The following is a 24,875-nucleotide window of genomic DNA, read 5'->3' as shown; positions in this document are numbered from 1 at the left end:
TGCTTTCCATTCTGCCTCATTCCTTTCTCCCTTCCTTTCCCGTCTTCCTGCAAGTCTTCCCTGCTCTCTCCATCTTTCTTCCCTCCAAGCCCCTGCTCTGCTGACACTTCGAATAGCTTTGCCAGCCAAATGGCCCATGCCAGCAACCAGATTTTTCCACCGAGGTGGCCTTGCCCGGCTGCACAGAGCATGCACAGCCACTGCTACCTTCTTGGCTGGATGCAAGCAAGGGGCAGGCACATGGGCGTAGCTAGAATTTTTTGGGGGGGCAGGCCTTTTGTTAGGGGGAACAGAACCTCAGTTTCCTATGGATTTTTACTGAATTTTATTGATTGGGGGGCAGCTGCCCCTCCCTGCCCCCCCAGCTACGCCCATAGACAGGCAGGTAGGGGCTGGCTGAGGGCAGCCTGTGGTTGTTGGGGGCAGTGCTCCATTCACCCCAATAGACCGATCTCCACCGGTCTGGTGCAGAGGGATAGCCATGGGGCTGGTCTGCCCCCTCCTTGGCACGTCGTCTCTACCACTCTGGCAGCACGAAAGAGGGCGGGGGTGGGAGTTGGGGGCTTTACAGAAATACTCCTCCCTCTCCATTCCATTGACACTTTTCTCTCCACTCCGTCCGGGGAGCCACGAGCGGCGGAGAGGGAGGAGTCTGGCTGGAAGAGGCGAGGCGAGGCTCCTCCGTCGAGGGGACGGGACGCAGAAGCGCGCCGGAGAGGAGCAGGCGGCGTCCAGAGCAGCAGCAGCGGCAGCTACCCCTCCGTCGGGGCGAGGAAGCCAAATCCAAGTCCAGCCTCTCCATCGGGCTGCGGGAGCCTGGAGGGAGCGCTCGCCTGTCTGGATCCAGCGGCGGCGGCGGCGGCGGAGAAAGAGGCTCCGAGCAAACGCCGAGGAGAAGTCGCCCGGCCAGGTGAGGCGCGCATCCGACGGAGGGGTGTGCCTGCTTCGCAAGCCGGGAGAGAGAAAGAGGCGGCGGAGAAGGGGATTGCGAAGGATTTCTCTGTATTCCTCGATGGATGAGTTCTCTCTCCCCGCTTGCGCCCCGGGAGCTCAAGGGCGCGCGCAAGGTTTGACCCCCCGTCCCCTTTTCCTGCCCACAACAACCCTGAAGAGGTAGGCTCGGCGTTATAAAGCACAGAGAGGGCACGGGGCGTTTTGTTTAAAGAGGAGAGTTTTGTTCCACTGATGAGATTTCTAAGAGAAAAAGATGAGATGTGGCGGCCGGGTAAGAGACTTGTCGTGGGGCTTGGGGAGAAGGCATGCAGGTTCCCCTTATTTATCTGTGTGTCGTCGTACGTCCCCCCGCCGTGCCGCCCGTAGATCCTAAAAGATAGGAGGAAGACCACCTCTCGGGTGCTCAGGAGTTAATGTTGAGCGAGGGGAGGGCTCCCCAGCCTCGAAACGTGGTCGTCTTCACACGATCGTGGCTGGAAGGAAGGACCGTGGAAGGGGACCGGAGGCTGTGTGTGTGTGTTGAACGTCCATCTCCTTGCACCAGGGGTCAATGTCACCCCAGTTGTACTGATTATCAATTTCGGGGGTGGGGAGGGTGCTCCTATCGCGCAAGCCTACATGTTTACTCAGAAGCAAGCCCCATTCTGCTCAATAGGGCTTGCATCCACGTGAGCAGAGTACTGCAGCCTCCTCCGTAAGTTGCGAGGGGCACCTCGACCATCGTGGATCAGAGTTTGCTGCGGATGAAGCAGACAGGAAAAGCTCGACGTTGGTTTGAGCAATCTAGGAAGCTGCCTTAGACTGAGCCGGTCCATTTAGCTCAGTGGTGCCTACACTGATTGGCAGCAGCAGCCTCCAGAGTTTCAGGACTCCCCAGCCCTAACCGGAAGATGCCGGGGATCCGAACCCAGGACCTCCTGCATGCAGAGCAGAGGCTCGACGGGGGAGCTAAAGTCAGCCTTCAAGGTGCCACAGGCAGCTGCTCCCTCACGCCTGGCATTTGACAAAAGATTTTGGAATTTATGACACCATCCATTCCAGGCATAATTATGTTAGTTTTGAGAGTCTGTATGTGCAGCTTCGTTGTGGTTGTGCTACCCAATGGCACACAGATGTTGCATACTTAGTAATATCGATCGCAGTAGCATTAATTTAATTGCTATTGAGCACATTCCCTGACTTGGGTGGCAGTCCTAAGCATATTAACCAGGGTGTAAGTCCTGGGTAAATTAATTCGGTGTAAACGTGCCTAGGTGTGCACTGCAAATCCTGCTGAAAGCAATGGTAGAGGATGTAGGCTGTGGTCCTGTACACCAGGGATGAGGAACTCTCCAGATGTTGTTGGCCAAGCCCTGTGGGAGTTTGAGTCCAGCAGCATCTGCAAGGCCACAGGTTCCACACCCCTGCTGTAAACAACAAAATCTCATTAAACTTTGTGATATTTCCTTGTGAGTAATCCTGCATAGGATCAAGCTGTTTGTCATGGGTTTTACAGCGTGAGCCTCTTCACTGAGGGATAGCTCAGTTTGTAGAGCATGAGACTCTTAATCTCAGGGTTGTGGGTTTCAGCCTCATGTTGGGTGAAAGATTCCTGCATTGCAGGGGATTAGACTAGATGACCCTCATGATCCCTTCCATATCTTACCATTCTATGATTCTATGTTTATTCAGAAGCAAGCCCCACCAGGTTCACTCAGACTTAACTCCCAAGTAAATGGGAATGGGATTGCAGTTTAGCCATGATAATTTTTGCTGGGTTATGTGCCCATCTCTTTTGGAAGCAAGCAGCCTTTTTAAAAATAATAATAATAATAATAATAATAATAATAATAATAATAATAATAATTATTATTATTATTATTATGCCTATATCTCACCTTTCCTTCAAGAAGCTCAAGATGGCATACATTCTTCTCTTCCCATTTTATCTTCACAACAACCCTGTGAGGTAGTTTAGGCTGAAAGATAGTGGCTGGCCCAAGATTATCCCGTGAGCTTCATGGCTGAGTGGAGATTTGAACCCTGGTCTCCTGGATCCTAGCCCAACCCTCTAACCACTACACCGAACTGTGTTTGGCAGGCACACTTAACACAGATGGCTATTTCACTATTTGGTGTCAGGGATGGGGAAGCTGGTACCTTCCAGAGGTTGCAGGGATCAGGGATGATGGGAGTTGTACTCCAACATCTGCAGGACCACAGGTTCCACTAGCTCAGGTTTACATCAACAGATGCCCTGTTCCTAAGAACTGTTGAGTTGTCAGATCCTGAGAAAGAGTGGTCAGAAAGGAGTGGATGGGGAGCACTGCCCACGCCCCTCCCGAAATACTATGCCTCCGGTGCATGGCAACCACACACTCCTTTCTCTCTACCCATAGTTGTGGGGAAGAACCTCCACTTCTTAAGGAAGAGAGAAGAAACTGGTTCCCCTGCCCCTTTCCTTGTTGATGCTTTGTTTAACACTAACAGAGGTACATTTCTACTACGCTTGCAGCCTCATTAAACGTTTCCGACATGCAGATCAGCCCCTGGCCATTTCTTCGCAGAATGCCACTGCAATGGAGTTCCATTTCCAGGAACCTGGAACAAGTACAGCTTTGTGCTGATGCTCTTTCAGTTTGTTCTTAGGTCACCCGTGGCTGCAAGTCCAGGGACGGTTTTGCTGGCAGGGCAGATGGCAGGTGCATGAAGAGCCCCACATTTGCCATGCCAAAGGTTCAAACTCCAGCATCTTGACAATGGCATCTTTGGGGATGCTTTGACTTCAAGGCTTGTGCACGCATTAGCGGTTATGCTGGCCCCAACATGCTCCCAGTTGGGAGCCAAGGATGCATGATGTTAGCCACAATCCATCGGTATCTCTCAGCTTCTTGAGAAAAGCTCCTGTTCTCATGCTGAGCTTCCCAGGTAGACTACAGGGTGTGTGGGGACAATAGGTTTGATTACCTATTTCCTCCCGAGGTAGGAGAAGTGACGTAGCTAAGCCTGGCAGGACAGCTTACTCTATGGTATTAACCCCTTTGGGCATTAATTAGACTGGCTATGCCACAGGAACCTTCTTATTAATGATAACTGAAGCTGTGGCTCTGGGAGCCTTTCTTTAGCCAAAGAGCAGGATGAAAATGCTTTAAAAAGAAATAAATAAGAAACTGAACAGGAGGGAAGAAGGATATTAAACTGGCAGTGCCCCAGCCCCTCAAACGGCCTGGCCTCGACTGCTGGGAACTGTAGCTAACCCCTCACATAGGTACAATTCCCAGTACCCTTAACAATCAAAAGTTCTCATTGTTATTTTTATTATTTAAGAATAAGCCACGTGCTTTAAATGTGTCGTGCAGATGTGCCCATAGTCTAGTAATACTGCAGTACTGCAGGTTCCCATCTCCTGCTCTGCAGTATTTTCTCCCTGTTATTTTCCTTACGATCTGGAGGCGGAACCAGCCATGAATGAATTGGGGTCCACTGCTTGTTTCTGGAGAACTGGCTTCCATTCACATGGTTCATTCACTGTTTAGAACTTGAGATTTCTTTATTTTTTTCTGAAAGGAGCAGTTGTAGCAGCAGGATGTGTGTGGTTCCAGTAAGAGGGAAACTTGACTGGGAGAAAATGCAGGGCACTGGGCTTAGAGCATCTGCTCTGCCTCCAGAAGGTCCCAGGTTCAATCCCTATTGGAGCCGAAAGAGACCCCAGTCTTAAACCCAGGAGTATCCATCTGATACTAATCTAGATGGAGCAAGAGTCTGACTTGGCAGAAGGTAGATGGCAGACGTCTTTTGTACCTGTGTAGCCTGCTTGGTACACGCCAGCATGTCCTGCAGCTGTGGCCAGTGCAGTTTCTGCTATTTCTATCATATGAGTAAACAGATGGAGGCCGGTCCTGACTGGGATCATCTGAGCACATGCTTGAAATGCCACTCAGAGCATCCTCCAGCTCAGGCTGCTCTCGCTGCTGCGTGTGAACTACTGACATTCTCCTAGCAGGTCAGTATCTGTTGAGCTGCGGATGCAAATCAGCCTATGTGGTGCTGTTACGCGATTATGCCTCTCCCGAGGGATTAGTTTTTATATAATGCTTCATGAGATTCCAGCAGGCGATAACTTCGGTTTGTGCTGCGCAAGTGACACTGGAGCCAGAGATAAGATACCCATCAAGACAAGATCTTTGCTTCTGTGTTGGGGCCGCAAGTGCTTTTTCGCTCCTTTCCTTTAATCCAGCAATTTCCAATTTCTGGAGGCTTGTTTTGATGTTACCTTTTAGGCATCTCTGTGCCGGTTTGCATTGTAAGTAGCTGTTTTGTGCCACGTTTAATTTTCATATTTAAATCCTATTTTTAATGTGTTTGCAAACCACCTGGACGACTTTGGGCTGTGTGCACATGAACGGCTTAAAATGCAGCGAGGTCATTATTTCCCTTCAATTCGGATTAAAGATGGTTTCAGGGGAAACACATCAAGATGCATTTTCCCTCCCTAAGAAATGACAGGATAGATATGGATTATAGCTAACTTGGTGTGTGCGCTGTTTTCTGATCTGGTGTGAGATCCTGGCACAGGATACTGAGCAAACAAGAGCATGTGCACAGTCTTGGTCGACAGGTCATAAGAGCAAGTTATTATTCATTGCATCTATTTGTGGCTTACTGCATAAAACAGGCATAGGCAAACTTGGCCCTCCAGATGTTTTGGGACTACAACGCCCATGATCCCTAGCTAACAGGACCAGTGGTCAGGGATGATGGGAACTGTAGTCCCAAAACATCTGGAGGGCTGAGTTTGCCTATGCCTGGCATAAAATGTCTCAAAGTGACTTACGATGATAAAGGTAAACACAATATGCAATTTAAAATACATCGAAAAGTTAGAAGTGTGTTACTGGCTGAAAGTGCTCATCCTGCAGTAGCATAGAAAGGACAGATGCTACCCTATATCTAGAAAGATGGACACCAATACAGGCTAGGGTAGCATCATAACATATGGTCCCAACTAAAAGCTACACACCTGGGTGAACAAAAGCATCTTTACCTGGCGCCCTAAAGTGCTGGATACAGCAGTCATGCATGGTGTGTGGATTGTTTGATCCCTGACCACTGAACAGAGAAGAAATCGAGATAGGGTAGGATTGTCAGACATTTTGGGAAATGATTTACAACGAATTTAAGAAAATGTTTAAATGCTCTTTCCCCCAAAAAACCTGAAGCCTTCCTGCTAGGAATTATGGGTAATGAAATTCCCAAAAAGTTCAAGAGAATCTTTACGTATGTTACAGTTGCTGCCAGAATTTTAATTGCAAAAGGTTGGAAGGGAGAAACTATCCCATCCAAATCAGACTGGCAAAATCATTAAGAGAGTATGCACAATTTGTGAGAATATCAGCAAGGCTATGCGATGTTACAGATGAAAAATTTACCAGATATATAGAGAGAGTCTATGTAAAAGAACATTGTCAAAATATCAATCCATTGGCAGGTATCGACTGAGTTTCTGCGTGTGAATAGGACAGTTTTGGAAAAACCAAAACCAAGTTATATAATAGGGAGAAAACAAAGTCAAATGTGTATCCAAGGAATCTAACTCGGGAACATAATGGGAAGATTGGAGGTCATGTTAAATTGAAGTATAGAATGAGGTACAAAACAAGCAGCAATCAAAGAACGAATGAATGTTTATCTTTATTTTGTTGTTATAATCTATTATTTCTGTTATGCAGTTTTGAAACCAATAAAGCATTAGAGAGAGAGGGAGTAGGATTGTGTATATAATACAGGGTGTGGAACCTTTTCTGGTCCAAGGTCCACATTCCCTGCCAGGCAAGCTTCCCCAGGGCCACATGCCAGCGGTGGGCAGGGCTGGAGGCAAAAAGTGGGTGGAGCAACAGGCATGACTTACCATTTTACCATTGGTTGCATTCCAGCCATGCAAAAAAACAGAGGTTTGCACCCCCCCCCCTTTATCCTCCATCTGTCCAGGCAAGCAAGAGGCGTCATCATAGTTTAGAACATATTCCACCCAGGCAAATCCACTTAAAGTGGTGTACTGCAGGGCCTGGGGGAGAATCCCAGCCCCCAAATGGGACAGAAAAATAAGGAACATGAAGCTTGCCACTCCATACCCACCAGTCTGCTGCTGGCTCATTCCGCCTGCTCTTTTTCCACACTTGGGCAGAATCTCAGCTCACACACACACACACCGCTGCATGAGTGTGAGTCAGACCCATCTCTCCCTGCAGAGGAAGTCGGGCTTTCCATCTGTAGCTATCCTTGAGCAGATGTTAGATCCAAGGATCTTTGAGCTGAAAATCAAATACAAAAAAGTGGGACCTCCAGGTATAGTGCAATAATAATAATAATAATAATAATAATAATAATAATAATAATAATAATAATTGTAATGATTTAATTAGGTACTTAGGTTTGGTGCCTGCTGTTTGCTGTCGTCAAAACTTCTTGTTTTTCTGTCTGGATCTATTCCCCCCCTTCATGTTTAGTTATATCAATAATCTTGTGGTTACATAAAAGGAAAGAAGTTTCAATCAGCAGGGAAATAGTAATGGGAAGAGGCAAGTGTTTCTGTAGCATTCTTTGAGACAGGATAGTTCATCCATCTTTGCTGACTGTCTGGAATATCCTAGAAAAAAGTTCTCCAAAAGTGTCTCTAAACCTGTTTTCCTGCCACGTTCTTCTCTCTTTCTCTCAGGGGCTTTGAAGGGACCATCTTTTGGCTGTGATCCCCGTGCCAAGGAGCAAAGCTAACTATGAGGGATGCACATTCTCCTTGGTCCATGACTAAATTGATTTGCCTCCCTTGGATGAGCCTGATCTTTCTGGAGGTAAGAGTTTCAAGCCAGCCAGCTCATCGTCTTTACTCACGCAGGCCTTGATGTTGGAGGGTACCTTTTGTCTCATGGACAGTGTCTTCCTGCTCAAAGCCAGGTGATGTGGGCTAGGTTTGGCAGTCTCCTAACATCATAGAATTGTAGAGTTGGAAGGGACCCTAAGGAATATGCAGCTGTCCCATACGGAGATCGAACCTGCAACCTTGGTGTTATCAGCACCACGCTCTAACCAACTGAGCTGTCTAGGCTGATAAGCATGGAGGCTGGGTGTTAAAGTCTCATAGTGGCAGAGGATGGCACCTAGTAGGTACAGGTAGATCTTGGCTCTGCTTGTGGTCCTTGGAGGTTGTGGTAAAAGAGCCAAGTTTCTAGTCCTCATTATTGCAAAAATATGAATGAAGACTGTGGGCAGTTTGTTGAGCCTCAGCATCAGGAGGAACATTGGCAGTCGTCTCATCCAACCTCCTGCTCAGTGCAGGAATCTGCAAACACAGCAGCCTGAACAGATGGCCAGCCAGCTTCTCAATACTCCAGCCAAGAAGAGCTCATGGCCTTCCCAAGGAACTCTGCTCCACTGCTGAGCAGCTCTTGCCGTTAGCAAGCTTCTTTTCATACTTAGCCAAAATATCATTTTGTGCCATTTCCACCCGCTGTCTCTAGTCCTGCTCTGTATCGAGGAACAGAGAACAAGCTGGTCACATTTGCACCATACACATGATGGAGAGCCAGTGTGGTGTAGTGGTTAAGAGCAGTAGTCTCATAATCTGGTGAACTGGGTTCGAGTCTCTGCTCCTCTACATGCAACAGCTGGGTGCATAGTTGTCAACTTTTCCCTTTTCTTGCGAGGAATCCTATTTGGAATAAGGGAATTTCCCTTTTAAAAAGGGAAACGTTGACAGCTTTGGCTGGGTGACCTTGGGCTAGTCACCCTTCTCTGAAGTCTCTCAGCCTCACTCACCTCAAAGAGTATTTGTTGTGGGGGAGGAAGGGAAAGGAGAATGTTAGCTGCTTTGAGACTCCTTCAGGTAGTGATAAAGCGGGATATCAAATCCAAAACCAAACATATGAAGCACTTTCATACTACTGTAATAGTTATAGTGTCCCCCTCCCTCCCAACGAACATTGGGAGCTGAAGTTTGTTAAGGAGTCTCATAAAAACTCTCAGCTTCCTTAACAAACTACAGCTTCCCAGATTCTTTTGGGGGGAAGGCATGTTCTTCAAAAATGCTTTATCCACCTAAAGAAAAAGAATGGATTTTTCTTGGTAAGCAAATGCATTCAGAATTATGGGATGGACAAAAGACTGGCAGGGAAGTGTGTAATAAGCATGTAAGTCGGGATGAATGCTCAGTGGCATGTAACCTCCCCACAAACAAATCAGAAAGAAGGCTCAACGAAGGCCAAATGCCATTTAACCTCTGTATTAGCAAATTACGACAGATGCTCAGCAAACAGGTGGTTTCAAGGGTCCCTTAGGTTGTCCCTTTAATTCTGTTCCTGTTATGTCCTGAGCTGAATCCTAGAACAATAGGATCCAGAATGCAACAGTCTGATTGGTCCGCAGGAGCCACCCAATCGAGCTCCAGGTGGAAGTGAATCAGTGACCTGATTGGCCTGCAGGAGCAGCCAATCAGGCTTCTGAAGGAGGTGAATCCACAACCCGATTGGCCTACAGGAGCAGCCCGGAATTAGCCAATCACACGGGGCCCATTGTGTAAATAATGTATATATAGCTAGACATTTTGGGGGAAAGATTCATTCATTGCTACAATGAGCTGAATAAAGAGCATGAAATTCGCACTCGACTCAGTTCCCTTTCCCTGAGATTTTACCTCTTTCCCTAGAGGTCCGAAGGGGCAAAGGTCTTGCAATTCCAGACTAAGTACTGGCAACCCTGCTGAGTATCTACCAGAAAGCATAGTAGTGTATCTCTCTTGGGAGATGTTTCCAGTTGCAGGGTGGGAACATGCCTCCCTTCCCCTGGATAGAAGGCGTAGATAAGAGGGAAATGGTGCATTGTGCAGGACCACCAAAAAACAACAGTGCAAGAGGTCCAGTGAATGGATTTGGGACTCCTGACCCTCCCTTGAATGCAGTGAGTCCACCCACGCCAGTAGAGAGCACAGTGTGGTACTGAGTGCACAGTGCAGCTTTCTGAGACTTTTGTCTAATGCAAAACTGCAAGTTTCTAGTCCTCACTGTGTTCAGTCAGCAGGTGCAGATGGACTATGGTGGCCCCATGGAGGAGGTGCTATGCTGTCCTGGGCCATTCTCATGCTATCTGCCTAGGAGTAAAGGTGGCCTTTAGCAGTGCCTTTGCCTTGAATCTCAGCAGAGTGTTTTATTTTTGCAGGGCTGCAGCCCAAAAGTTCTGGAGAAGACATTTGAACAATGGATGAGGTATAAAGATGAGTGCTTGAAGAAGATAGCAAGTGATCCTTACCCTTCAGGTAAGGAGCCATTTCCTTTGTGGCTGATTTTAAAGTGGCAATTGCGCTAGGAAAATCTGCACCTCTTTATTTATTTCAGATATTTACATATTGCTTCTCAGGCAAACCTCACAAAGCAGTTTGCATAAAAATATTAGAGCAATACTTGTTCTTAGATACTCCACCTTCCTCCTACAGAAGCCCAGAGCCTGTGGATAGCTCAGTTGGTAGAGCATTAGACTCTTAATCTCACGGCCATGGGTTTGAGCCCCATGTTGGGAAAAAGATTCCTACGTTGCTAAGGGATTGGACTAGAGAAGAATGGTGCAGAAGAGGAAATCCTGAAAAGTGATAGGCTTCTACTATTCCTGCACGTGGTCTGAAGGCAGGAGACTCAGCCGCCTTGCTGAAGTGAGGTCAATGAGACTGCTTTAAACCCCCTTTGAGCCTTCAAAGGGGCCTCTAAGGATCACAGGGCATCATCACCTTGTATGAAGTCAGGCACATTGGTCCATCTAGTTCAGTATTTGTCTACAGCTCTCCAGGTCTTCAGATAAGATGGCATTCACTGCTGTATCTGGAGTTGTTGGGGATTGAACCTGGGACCTTCTGCATGCAAGTCAAATGCTCTACCATTGAGCTATGGCTTTATCCTCTTCAAGTTGCATGATAGAAGAAATGCACTAGAAAATGCAGCAAAAATGGTGAATGGTGAATAAATGGTGAATAAAACAGGGACTCTGAGTGGGCTTTACCTGACCACCACTGGGTGAAAAATGATATTCAAGTTCACAATTTCTTTGGAGACACCTATTATTTATACCTTATGCACTAATTTATTAGCCAGTTTACGGTACAAATATTTCATATCATTTTTTGTTGTTGTTGCTAAATATCACATTGGTTCATATCAGGTATACCCTGAGATGTATTTTCCCTGCACTGATTGGTTGGGGCTACCTACTTTCTCCCCCTCTCTTTTCTTTCCTCCAATCACAGGTAGGCCTGCCAAAAAGGCTAACTTTACATCCCTATACATGCCTACTCAGAAGTAAGTCCCTTGGAGTTCAATGGGACTTAATCCCAGGTAAGTGTATAGGATTGCAGCTCAACGTCTGCATTACCATGGGTGCCATTGAACATACCAAGTCTTACTTCCGAGTAAACATGCATGGAATTGCACAGCATAGCTGCAATTCTATACACACCCTTGCCTAGCAGTGAGGTCCATTGAAATGGGTGGGACTGACTTCTAAGTAGATGTGCTGCAAATTATTTTAACTGGGCACCTGCTATAAAGGTGGCACATGAACTGTTTCCTGCCCTAGCAAGCTTTGTATTTCTCTCCCACCTTCCTGTGCGCTCTATCTCTCTCTGTCTATACCTCCCTCCATCAGTCAGTTATAACTCCAACCTAATACTCTAGTCTGCAATGGACAAAAGAGTCTCCAAACATCCCATAGGAATTCCTGGGATATCAGTCCCAGAAGGGGTGCCCATTTTCACTCAAAGCAGTGAAAATGGACAGGATATTTTTATTCTAGCAAAAGAAAGGGACTTACCTAAGTGCAGTGCTCAGGGTGGATTCTTGTTCTCTCAGTATAAGGAATCCAGTGAAACTCCCCCCTCCCGGCACCCCAGTTCCCAGCAGGCACCTTCCTTGCAATGCTAAATGCAAAGTCAAAAGCCCGCTGAAGAACAGATGCATCCTTTAAGCACCCTGATTTTGATTACAGCAAGGGTAAGGGTGTGTGTATGTAGGGAAGAGGTCTGGAGATTCTAGTTAACTGCTTTTATAGATGTTGCTCCTGCTGGGAAGCTGATTTTTGCAGAGTGAACCAATTTCTATTAAGGCTCTCATCCAAAAGGAGTGGAAGGGGCCTGCTGAGTTGCCTTCCTGTGAAGAGGGGGATGACTTCACAGGATGGAACCATTCAAACCACCAGCTAAGTATTGTTTAAGAATGGGGAGAGGGAGTAAATGTATTGAATACTTTACTTCCACCCCCACCCCACCTTTTTTTTTTTAAGGAGCAGCAATATATAGAATTAAAATGTGCTGATTTCATGTAACGTTAAGAAAGCTACCTCGAGGGAGTGGCACTTGCCTCTTTCCTCCCCTTTACATTTTGCAGGGCTATGCGCTTACGATCTGATTTCTGAAAAATGGGTGTGCAAATGCTTTTGCTGAGTTGTGTTAACACTTAATTTGTGGAACTTGCTGCTGTGACAGATGGGGACTGCCACACTGAAATGGCTTTGAAAGAGGGTTAGACAAATCCGCAAACCAGAATAGGTCCATCAGTTGCTGTTAGTTTGGAGACAGTGTGCTGTATATGAACTTCAAACTCATTCTCCGAATGAGGATTCTTGCATAGCCAGAATGGCCCTATCCACACAAGAAAAGGAGGTACCAAGAGGCTCAGGCAGTAAGACAAAAACATATTTATGGGGGGGGGGGAATCCTGAATGCTGATGGCCCAGTGAATATTGTTGGTGTCAGAGTCAGAGGTGTAGTGGCCATGGACTATGGGAAGGGAAGGGGGATGTCAAAGACCTGTTATGATCTCTGCAGCAGGGTCACTGTCTCTAGAGTCCCAGAGCCACACAAACAGCATGAAAGGGGAGCTTTTTAGCCAATGAGAAGGTGTCTTCTGACCCTTTGTGCTGATTGCAGCCAATCCGATTTAAAGGAGGTAAGTCAGTGTTGGAGGATTGGCTCCCAGGGTCACTGTGGAGAAGGCACCAAGGAAGAACACCAAGGAGTCGTTCTGCATGCTCCAAATTTAGGGACTTAGGAACACTGAAAAAACACAAGGGGTCCTTTAGCTTCAGGAGAATGATGTACAAGTTGTGTTATGTACAATGGAACTCCATGTTGTCAGTGGAGATTGTGGCTGAGAATTGGTCTAGAAAAGCCTAAGGAGGCTTGGGCAAGGGTCAAACTGGGGTTGTCCCAGGACCAGTTTTCTTTGCTGAGTTAACTCAGAAGTGACAGCCACAGATATACTGAGGATGCGGAAGGCATTTTACATTGTGTTCTGGGATGCTGTGCTGAATATATTGGACCCCCTTCTATGTTTTGCCCTTCCCAACCCGACTTGCTTTTGCCTCTTTCAGGGCTGTTTTGCAATCGGACGTTTGACATGTATGCATGCTGGCCAGATGGGAGTCCCGGGACCATCGTCAATGTCTCCTGCCCTTTTTATTTGCCCTGGTATGAGAAAGGTAAGGCTGTTTCTTGGTGGGTTCTTTTGGAGAGTATCTGCAAGGCATTCCAGGGAGCTTGAGGCTTAGATTCACTAAAATTCTTTTACACTCCATCTACCACTTTCTCTCCCATCTCCCCAAAAATGTGTGCAGGTTTCCATGCTGGGATTTCTCAACTTGTCCTGCAAATCCCTATTTTCTCTTCCTTTTATCCAACTTCTCAAATGCTGTTGACTAGGTCAACTTTGGCTTGTTGACTAAGCCATATTCTTGACTCCTGTTGGCTAAGTTTGCACTGTCTTTTACCTCCACAGGACACCAACCAATAAATCAGGGGCCTTCAAGATATTCTGGTCTATAGCTTTAATCAGTCCAATGTCCACAGTCAGAGATTATAGGAGTTATGTTCCAGAACGTTTGGATGACGCAAGGTTGCCTCTTTGTTCCATAAATCAAAGCAGGCATCATTTTGCATCAACTGTAAATCAAGCAGGAAATTGGGAAGAGTCGCTGTCCTTGGTGCTGATGTTTCAGATTAAACCCATTTTGTAGCATCCTGCTGCTGTTGAAAACATTGCTGGGGTTCTCATTTTCACCTTTGTAATGGCTAGTTACAACTTGTCCTGCGTCCTGACATCACTATAATCTGAAGGCAGCCCTGTTTAGGGAAGCTTTTAATATTTGATGAAGTATTGTATTTTAATATTTTGCTGGAAGCCACCTAGAATGGCTGGGGAAACCCAGCCAGATGGACAGGGTATGAATGAATGAATGAATGAATGAATAATATTAGGTTTTTTCTCCACCCACACCAACAACTGCTAGTGATAATGGAGTAGAGAAACAGCCACACTGTCAGGACCAGATAACAACAACAACAACAACAACAACAACAACAACAACAACAACAACAATTTTTATTTATACCCCGCCCTCCCCAGCCAAGGCCGGGCTCAGGGCGGCTAACAAGCAATAATAAAAACAAGTTGAATGAATACAACTTAAAAACAAGATTAAAATACAATTAAAATATTGAAACATTAAAATATTAAAATGCAGCCTCATCACAGGAGGAGAAAGGAAAAAGAAAAAAGAAAGAGGTGGAGGGAATCAAATTGGCTCCAAGCCAAAGGCCAGGCAGAACAACTCTGTCTTACAGGCCCTGCGGAAAGAAATCATATCCTGCAGGGCCCTGGTCTCATGAGGCAGAGCGTTCCACCAGGCCAGAGCCAGAGTTGAAAAGGCCCTGGCTCTGGTTGAAGCCAATCTAACTTCCTTAGGGCCCGGGACCACAAGGGTGTTGCTATTTATGGACCTTGAGGCTCTCCGTGGGGCATACCGGGAGAAGCGGTCCTGTAGGTACGAGGGTCCTAGGCCGTGATAAGTTGAACTAGATGTTACAAAATGCACAAGGGGAGCTCTGACACTGGGCTGTCCTTTTTGACAGTAGCCCTGTGACCTCTGAATATATAAATGATAGTGTCTGACTCACTGTGCTGGGGTGGTTGGAGCCCAGCTCTCCCTCTGGGTCCTACTGCTTGGCCCTATTGTTATAATCCCTCAGAGGATTGGAGTCTCCCTTCCTCCCTGCAGTTTAGCTCATGCCTTCAACAAACACACAAAACATAACTGGCTGTGCATAGCCGGTTACGTTTTGTGTGTTTGTTGAATGTATGTTACATAATGTTAGGTTTGATGTTGTTTTGCAGCTTAGCTCATGCCAGCAAGTCTTGCTTTCAGTGGATGTATGTTCTGCACAGTGATGCTAAGCGTTGACATTTCCAAACATGTCAGTCTGACAACGTCTGGCCTTTTTTTTACTCGCAGTTAAACATGGTACGGTGAGCCGCAAGTGTGGGCCTGATGGCCACTGGGCGATGCTGAATGGGACAGAGCTCTGGAGGGACCATTCCCAGTGCAAGGAAGAGGTGGATGGCAACACTGGAGAGGTGAGAAGGGGAGTCTGCTGGGATTTGCTGGCCCTCCGTGAAGCTCATAATGACATGTCATTTGCTTCTAAACATGGCAAGCCTGGCTGGCAGTGTTTGAGGGCCTTTCTGCTTGTTCTGCTGAATGGGGCCTGGATCTCTGCCCCAAAGGCCTACCCTGATGGCGCCACTGTCCCTGCCCTCCGATGCTCCCAGTTGCATCTTCCCCAATGGGCTGGATGCGTCCGGAGAAGAGTGGAAATGGGCTGCCTTGGCTTGTCTGATGGGGCCTCCTCTCCTGTACAGGAATCATCCTACCGCCTGATGGTCAGCTTCAAGGTCCTCTACACCGTGGGCTACTCCCTCTCTCTGCTGGCCCTGGTCTTGGCTCTGCTCATCCTGACGGTCTTCAGGTACTGCATCCTGGCTCAGAGCGAAAGACCCTGTGGGATGGTGATGGACGCCTTTGCCTCTCCCTTTCTCTCTCAAGTGTGCAGTCTGTTCTGTACAGGTTCAGGAGGTGTGCAAGGGAGAGAGAGAGAAGAGAAATCCACAGCATTTGGCTGCTATAATTTTGGATAGGCACATGGCGACCCCTTCAACATACACAGGACTGTGTCCAGCAATGTCTGTGATCACAGGAAGCTGCTTTTCTACTGGGTCCATCTAGCCCAGGGGTAGGCAACATAAGGCCTGTGGGCCGGATGTGGCCCAATCGCCTTCTAAATCCGGCCCACAGACAGTCCAGGAATCGGCATGTTTTTACATGAATAGAATGTGTCCTTGTATTTAAAATGCATCTCTGGTTTATTTGTGGGGCCTGCCTGATGTTTTTACATGAGTAGAATGTGTCCTTTTATTTAAAATGCATCTCTGGGTTATTTGTGGGGCATAGGAATTCTTTCATTTCCCCCGCCCCCCAAAATATAGTCTGGCCCACCACATGGTCTGAGGGACGGTGGACCGGCCCACAGCTGAAAAAGGTTTCTGACCACTGATCTAGCCTATGACTAAGATATGTAGGAAGCATTTTGCATTGAGACAGACCTCTCCATGCAGCTTGATACTGTCAACACCAAGGCATGGGGGAACCTCTGGCCCACGAGCCATATTAGGTTCAACAGGGACCTGCTGGGATTGGATGCGCCAGGGAGTTTCTGATCAGGAGCTTACAAGCCTTGCTTTGGGCAGGGATCTTCTTTGGCAGCCTGGCTTGAGTTAAGCCCCTGCATGACGATCTCCAGCACCCCTCTAGGCAATTGGTTCCACTCCTGAGCTGCTCTGACCGTCAATAGGTTTTACACCAGCTTCATTGGAAGGCTTGTGTTTTTAAAGCATTTATAGAGTGGTGCGGAGCTACTGGGTCACCAGCAAGTGGACAGCATCCCACCTTGCCCACATTGGGTACCCAGTGCAATGTCCTTTTCACTCCCCAGGAAGCTTCGCTGCACCCGGAACTACATCCATGCAAACCTCTTCGCCTCCTTCGGGCTACGGGCCATCTCTGTGATTGTGAAGGATGCATTGCTGGAGCAGATGTGGAGAAGGGAGACGTTCCAGGTGTCCGACTGGGAGGCCTTGCTGAGCCATGAGGCAAGTATGATTCCTGCAGACTGCTGCATGAACCTAAAGAAACCAGCACTATTGCACTCAATTCCAATGGCAGATTTTGCATCTCCTGAGCAATTTGCTCATTTGGGCTTAATGTTTGATTTGATTACAGTGGTACCTCAGGTTAAGAACTTAATTCGTTCTGGAGGTCTGTTCTTAACCTGAAACTGTTCTTAACCTGAAGCACTACTTTAGCTAATGGGGCCTCCCGCTGCCGCTGCACAATTTCTGTTCTCATCCTGAAGCAAAGTTCTTAACCTGAGGTACTATTTCTGGTTTAGCGGAGTCTGTAACCTGACGTGTCTGTAGCCTGAAGCGTCTGTAACCCGAGGTACCACTGTATTTGATTTCTTTTTTCTTTTTCCCCTATATTTTTTATTAACATTTCTGTTTTACATTTTATAATATTCATTTAAACAACCTTAAAATACCAATAACTCCCCTTCTTCTCTTTCCATTGTTCATTTTGCATAACATAAATCCCTGCATATTTTATATAAACTAAACCATTCAGTATTCCATCAAAATTTATTTACACTGTTGAATTTATCTTAACACTGTCCACGTTTTCAAATATACACAATTTCCCTCCATATATTCAATAAACATTTTCCAATCTTCTTTAAACGTATGTACTTCTTGTTCTCTTATTCTATATGTTAGGTCTGCAAGCTGAGCATATTCCATCAGTTTAAGTTGCCATTCTTCTTTAGTTGGGACTTCGCTCATTTTCCATTTTTGGGCTAACAAAACACGAGCTGCATTAGTGGCATACATAAATAACCTTTCTTGACACTTGGGAATTTCCATCTGAATTATGCCCAACAAAAAGGACTCTGGGTTTTCCCCCCTAATTCATTTATTAAAAATATCTCTGAGTGGTGTACAAAAAAACTGTAACAGACAACTCAAAACAAAATATTACAAAAAAATGCACAGTTACATATAAAAATGTTGCATTAATCCAAAGTTGCTAATGTATAAAAATCATAATCAATTCATTTTCCTTCTGATAAACCCTCCTGTTCAGCTTCCAGGTTCCCATGAAGGGTTCAAACAAACTCTCAGCTCACCCACAAAAGTCTCCCAATGAGAAGACTTCTGGAAACAGCACCCTAGTCTCTCACTCTAGACTTGCCTTTTATGGGCTTGGCATGGTGCTTCTACAGGCTACCCAAAGCTGTGTCCCATTCAGCTGTACTCTCCACACCCAGTTCCAGGTACAGCAGGTTTGCTGAGTTTCCCAGGAGGTCCAAAGGATGGGAAGAAGGTCCTCACCTCCACTCACAGCTCTTTCTTCACCCTCTGTCCTCTCCTCTTCCTCCAGTCAGCGAAGACAGCATGGAGCTCAGCATCTTGGGAACCTTTGCTGAAAACCTTTCTATGTAAAGTGCTTGGGGTGCTGGGAAAAAAAAAATGAAGCCCCATCTTTTTTAACTGTGCCCCACTTAAGATAGTAGCTGGACAGTGAGGCTGAAACTCCCACCAGCCTCACTGCAGGGCCAGTGGTCAAGGATGATGGATATTCTAGTCCAACAACATAGGAAGCCATGTGATACTGAGTCAGACTATTGGTCCATCTAGCTCAGTATTGTCTACACTGACAGGCAGCCCTTCTCCAGCACTCTCAGCCAGGGGACCCTCCTAGCCCTTCCTGGAAATGCCAGAGATTGAACCTGGACCTTCTGAATGCAAGGCAAATGTTCTGTTGCTTCTGAGTTAAGCCCCCTTCCTTGTTGGCTTTTTAAGTAGGTGCTTTAAATGGTTCTAATTTTTATTGATGTGTCTTTTGAAAACTTAATTTTTTATTTTTTTTAAAACCAAGCTGTAAACGGGTATAATAATCATTGAAACAAGAACAGCAAAAATTAAAATGACAAAAATAACTGGAATAACAACGATGATGATTGAAATGCCAACAGTATGCGTATTATTTCCATGTTTTTCATAAGTGCTGGAAAGTGTTCTTATTAGACACTGATTGGCTCTCTTATTCTAGGCTGCGATTGGTTGTCGAGTGGCTCAAGTCGTGATGCAGTACTGTATTCTGGCCAATCATTATTGGTTTCTTGCGGAGGCGGTCTACCTGTACAAGCTTCTGATTGGAGCTGTGTTTTCAGAGAAGAATTACTACACTCTGTACCTGTACTTGGGCTGGGGTAAGGAAGAATTGGGCTGGGAAGCACTTGCTAATACTGGGGCCAGTGCATACAATACATTGTTAAGCACACTTTGTTTTATTTTAAGGAAAAGCCGCCCAGGACCTATAATCTTGCTCAAAGCTAGCATTAGTTGGCTTTCCCTACCATGGGATCTGGCTCCCCCTACTGTTGAGCTCCCTGCCTTTTGCCCTACCAGTCCCACACGGAACAGTCTACAGTTCTTATCCCCAGCTTCAATCTATCTTCTTTACATCCACTGTGATTTTTTGGGGGGAGGGGACAATTCCGAATCTTGAGAATTGAACTTAAGCAAAGGACACTATTTTATACACAGTGCTAATTTTGGAACTCCAGCTGCAGCAATTGCTTTACTTGGGCAATTTGCCCATTTGGGCTCAATGGCTGAGTCAAGATAGGGAATAGGAAGCTCAGCATCTTAGCTATTGATGAAGACCCCTTGATGTACGGTGCTTGATTTGGGATGCTGAAGAAGGGATGATGATGATGATGATGATGATAATAATAATAATAATAATAATAATAATAATTATTATTATTATTATTATTATTATTATTATTATTATTATTATTATTATTATTTATACCCCGCCCATCTGGCTGGGTTTCCCCAGCCACTCTGGGCGGCTTCCAACAGAATATTAAAATACAATAGTCTATTAAACATTAAAAGCTTCCCTAAACAGGGCTGCCTTCAGATGTCTTCTAAAAGTCTGGTAGTTGTTGTTCACTTTGACATCTGGTGGGAGGGCATTCCACAGGGCAGGTGCCACTACCGAGAAGGCTCTCTGCCTGGTTCCCTGTAACTTGGCTTCTCGCAGAGAGGGAACTGCCAGAAGGCCCTCGGCGCTGGACCCTCAGTGCCTGGGCAGAACCATGGGGGTGGAGACAGTGCCTTTTAACCCAGAAATGCAGTGGGGTGGACCTAGCTTGCTTCTCGACTTCCAGTAAGTGTTTGGTTTTTTCCAGAGCTTTTGCTGTGTGACTTGCAGGAACCCCTGTGGCTTTTGTGGTGCCGTGGATGGCTGCCAAGTACCTGAAGGAGAATGCAGAGTGAGTGTGCTGGTGCTGGGATGGGGAATTTGGGCTGATTGGCACAGGGAGGGATTTTATGTTATACAGTCAAATGGGGCGGGGGGAAAGGATGCAGGTCAATGACTGAACAAGGTGACATGTCTCCCACAGTCTTCTGTGGCTTCTCAGTGGAGCTGGCAGAGCAGCCCTGCTTGCCATCTTTCCCACAGAGCTGTTTCCCTGCCTGTTCCATTAACCCCTCTGGAATAATGCCGTTCTCCTCCCTGTTTGTGCTGCAGGTGCTGGGCATTGAACGAGAACATGAATTACTGGTGGATTATTCGCATCCCTATTTTGCTAGCATCTGTGGTAAGTGTCAGGATCTCTGCTGCGACTGACCTGATAAAGCTCATTTCCCTCCGGAATCACCCCCCAACGAATAATTAACAACCTGAGCCTTTGATGAGGCCTCAGGCACATTCCCATTCAGCAGAGTTTCCAAAGCAGCAGAAGTGATGAGATTTATGGCTACATGCTATGCTTTATTAGTAAGCTACGCAGAGAGCAAAGAAAAATACATCCTCTCTCTGTGAGAGCAGAGAGCAACTGAACAAAGGAACAGGAAACCACTAGCGTCACATCCATCTCCCTTCTCCCATGAGACTTCCAACAGCTTGGAAGGTCTCTGGAATGTAAACAGAGTCCTGTGTAAGCAGCTGCTCAGTGGCAAACAGAAACTAACAGTAAGTGCCTCCCCCTTGTTCCTCTTGCCTAGCTTGAGATGGGGCGAGAGGGGGAGGACAGTGCCTTTCTGATGGTGGTGGTGGTGGTAAGGAGTCTGGCTGGCTTTTGGTACTCAGGAAGAGCAACACCTTTGCCAGCCGTGTCAAAGCAGTATAGCTTGGCAATATGTTGTGTCTCTCACCCCCCATTCCAATACTACACAGGAAGCTGCCTTATACCAAGTCAGACTAGCTCAGTACTGTCTACTCTGACTGGCAGCAACTCTCCCAAGGTTTCAGGCTGGCGTCTCTCCTAGTGATGTCAAGGATTGAACCTGGGACCTTCTGCATGCAAAGCAGATGCTCTACCCCCTGAGCTGTGGCTCTTCCCTAAAATCTACAGGGGGAAGAAAGAACATGGCACAGTCTTCCCAGCTGCAATGTCTTATCTTCTTGCTAGCATCTTTTTGTGAGCAAGGGGCTTGTTGCTTCCAAGCTTTGATTAACTCACCACTGTGTCTTCCCAGATCAACCTGCTGATCTTCATGCAGATCCTCAAAGTGATCCTGGCCAAGCTGCGAGCCAATCAGAAGGGCTATGCAGACTACAAACTGCGGTGAGTTTGTCCGCCAGGTAAACCCCAAAGAAAAGCCCGAGTCCTGAACTCAGGAACTTAAGTTTCATCTCCTGCATGGTGTTGTCCCTTCCAGGCTGGCCAAAGCCACCCTCACCCTTGTCCCTCTCTTTGGGATCCATGAAGTAGTCTTCATTTTTGTCACAGACGAGCAAACTACAGGAGTGCTGCGCTACATCAAAGTCTTCTTCACTCTCTTCCTCAACTCCTTTCAGGTGAGTTTGGGAGCACCTGGCTTGGCTCACCTGCTTTCTGACATGGTTGCTTACTTGTTTCCTGACCACCACCACCCCCATTTCCTACTTCCACCCTAAAGGGGAAAGTTTGTTGGAGAATGCATGTGGCAGCAGTGTGCAGAAATAAATTGTCTGGCAAAAGCCATCAGGCTTTGGCCCTGTTTTCCAACAGGTTTCTGTTTGCTATTGCAAACTCATGCTTCCTTCTCTCTCTCTCATCTACTGCAGGGATTCCTGGTTGCTGTCTTGTATTGCTTTGCAAATAAGGAGGTAAGCAATGTCCCCACCGCCCACCCTGGCTGAGATGATCCAGTCATTCTTGGGCATGCAATCTTATACAGCTCATACTAATCCCTGATCAGTCTTACCTATTGGAGCCTCTGATTGGCAGATGAGGACTTGTTGCTGCTGACATCACCAAGAGATGTCTGGTTGGTGCTGACTGGGCCTTTTTGGTGGTGGTTCCCTGGTTGTGAAATGCCCTCCCTGGTGAGGTGTGCTTGACTCCCATCATTATTAGCTTTCCGGAAGGAATTTGAAAACATTCCTGTTTACCCAAGCATACTTGGTGGCTGAAGAATACTGATTCTGGCAACCCCAAGATCACTGGATGGAAGGATGTTTTGAATCGCAGTTGCTTTTAACTGAAACAGCTTTTAGATGTTTTTAATTGTTACTGTTTTGGGAATATTTTATTCCGTTTTAGAAGGTTTTTGCTTAGTTTCTCAGTTGTATATCTGGCCTGATTCAGGAGGCTGTTCTTATGCTTTCTTTTCATCCAGGTGAAATCTGAAATGAAGAAGAGGTGGCAGCTTTGGAAACTGGACCACCCTGCCCTCTGCTGCACCCAGTAAGAGGAAATTGGGGACGCCAAGAGCTCCTTAAGACAGCGATTGATGCTCTGTCCTATGATGCTGCACCTGGCATTCTCAGATGGCCACAGAGTGCTTGGGGCAATGGTGGTGGTGATGGTCACAGCTTTGTTGGAGGACCACAGGCAACGTTCTGAAAAAGGGGGCAGAGGTTATTTCTACCAGTTGGGCAAAACATAGAAATTGACATTGCTGGCTTACAGCACCCAGATGATGATAAACCAGCCATGAAAGGGCATTAGGAAGTGCCAAAGAGCCTGATGGAGGGTGTGCATAACGCTGCAGAAGGAATCCTGAAGCTCCAGGAATTAGCGAGGGATGTGTGCGTGTCTAGCTCTATGGTACAGCATCTGCTTTGAATGGAGAAGGTCCAGGTTCAATCCCCAGGATCTCCAGATAGGGCAGGATGAGACCCCATTGGAAATCTTGGAGAGCCACTGCCCAGCCAGAGTAGGCAATACCAGATGAAGAAATGGTTTGACTTGGGATAAGGGAGCTTCCTGTGTTCCACGTCTCAAAACCAACTCAGGATTCAGCTTTGGTAGGATGGCAGTCCATCCTAGGAGATCACCAAGGGCCTTAATACTGTCCTCTACCACCTGTTCCCATTGTTCAGCATCTGCTATCTACCTTCAAGCTTTTCATAGAGGTATATTCTGTACCAGAGAAAAGAAGTCCTCCTCTCTCAACTATGAAGGCTACAGGCTTCTAGGCCAAGATCAAGATAGCCTTGCAGACACAGGCACTGAGATCCCTCTTCAGTTTTGTTTCTGAAGATGCCAGAGCAAGAAACCCATTGAGGACTCCTTCAGGGGACGTCATAGCTCTGTAGCCCAGGCATTGGCCAGCCTGACTCAGTGTGGGAACTCTGCAACGCTCTCCTCAGCTATGACTGAGCCCAGTGGTTTGGCTCCAAAGAGGCTATTTCTGGGGAGTCAAGAGGATTGTGCTTCGCTCAGCTTCTGCATGAGGTCCCTGTGCTCATTAAAAAGCACAAGCTTTTCACTTTGCAAGGCGCACTGTTAACATTGGGAGAATTCAGAGTACTTTCCCTGTACACGCTGACCTTCTCGGGCTTCACGCAACCAGCAGTGGACGCACTTTGCATCTCAAACAACTCCTCCTGCCTCTTTTCCCCTTTGGGCAGCTCTGAAGGTTTTCTTTGGCTGCCCAGTGCGTGCGGGACGATGGTCATTCTTCATATACTACCATCTATCCATATATGACACTTTGCAAATAACAGGTCCATGGCTCCAGGGGGTGATGCAGGGGAACAACATGGGAAAGGGAGAATTTACAGGCATGGGAAGAATATGCAATTATTTCAAGTTGGCTTTGTGACAGAGCAGAGCGACTGGCGGTGGGAGGAGGAGGGAATGATGACTCTCCTAGGGGAGGTTGCCTGAAAATGCCTCTCTCCCACCAAAGGGAAAAGGCAGAGTCATTTTGGGTAGAGGGGTACGGTTGAGGTCAAAGGTCACAGGAAGGAATGTGCCAAGAAATAAAGCACATAGAGGGAAGTGTAAGGCCATGGAGGGTTTTGAAGGGGAAAACTTTGAGGGCATAGGAACATGCTCTGAGAGGAGGGGCTGAATTGTGCCTTATTGAATTGAAGCTACCGCCCCCTCCCTCTGCAGCACTGGCCTTTCTCTCTGGCTGCAAATAACTTTGAGGGGTGCAGGCGCTACAGAAGCCCCTCCTTCTTCAGGGAAGAATAAGGATTGCTGCACACAGCCAATTCACAATGCCGAGCAACTTGCTGAAGTCATTGCTATGGAAAAAAAACAGCCTGGAAGAAAGCGGGAAGGGGATGTCGGGAGGCTGTACAAATGGAGTTACTTTGGAGGCGGCAAAAAAGATGCCTGTTTTGGAACGGGCAGTGCTACGAAACATTTAAGTCAAGTGTCCCTTTAGTTTTATTGCAGGGGGTGGGGGAATGCAGGTGACCCAGCTCTTGGCATTTTGGAGAATGCTTGCTCTGCAGCAGGAGTAGCAAACCTTTGAGCCCCCAGGTGCTACTAAACTACAACTCCCATCATCCCCAGTAAGCAGGGCAGGGGTGATGGGTGTTGTAGTCCAGCAACTTCTGGAGGGCCAAATGAATCCCATCAGTTCTGCGCCTGCTAAGACTAAGTAGGCCACTTCTTTTAAATGTAACACTCAAGGGGAAGGATAGTTTCACACAGACAACTGTTCTGCGCATGTTTCCAAAAAGTGCCAATTATTTCCAGCAAAAGGGATGCCCCTTGGGGG

General features: G+C 46.8%; 1 protein-coding gene across 2 annotated transcripts; it reads left to right on the top strand.

Annotated features, from left to right (window-relative positions):
* Positions 1-650: 650 nt before the first annotated feature.
* LOC128401313 (glucagon receptor-like) lies at positions 651-23,877 on the top strand. 2 transcript variants are annotated; one of them, XM_053364167.1, is made up of 14 exons: positions 651-910; positions 7,649-7,781; positions 10,141-10,237; positions 13,336-13,443; positions 15,253-15,374; positions 15,660-15,766; positions 16,790-16,946; positions 18,964-19,123; positions 20,137-20,197; positions 20,458-20,527; positions 21,408-21,496; positions 21,591-21,729; positions 21,979-22,020; positions 22,533-23,877. In XM_053364167.1, exons 2-14 carry the CDS (start codon positions 7,707-7,709, stop codon positions 22,602-22,604), a joined length of 1,299 nt encoding a protein of 432 aa, XP_053220142.1. In that variant the 5' UTR covers positions 651-910; positions 7,649-7,706; the 3' UTR covers positions 22,605-23,877. The 2 variants fall into 2 exon arrangements, with proteins under 2 accessions (XP_053220142.1, XP_053220143.1); XM_053364168.1 differs by lacking the exons at positions 651-910; positions 7,649-7,781; positions 10,141-10,237 and adding an exon at positions 11,221-11,303.
* Positions 23,878-24,875: the final 998 nt, after the last annotated feature.

The sequence above is a fragment of the Podarcis raffonei genome, chromosome 14, assembly GCF_027172205.1.
Source record: "Podarcis raffonei isolate rPodRaf1 chromosome 14, rPodRaf1.pri, whole genome shotgun sequence".
Taxonomy (NCBI): Eukaryota; Metazoa; Chordata; class Lepidosauria; order Squamata; family Lacertidae; genus Podarcis; species Podarcis raffonei.
This window is presented reverse-complemented; position numbering and strand designations above follow the sequence as displayed.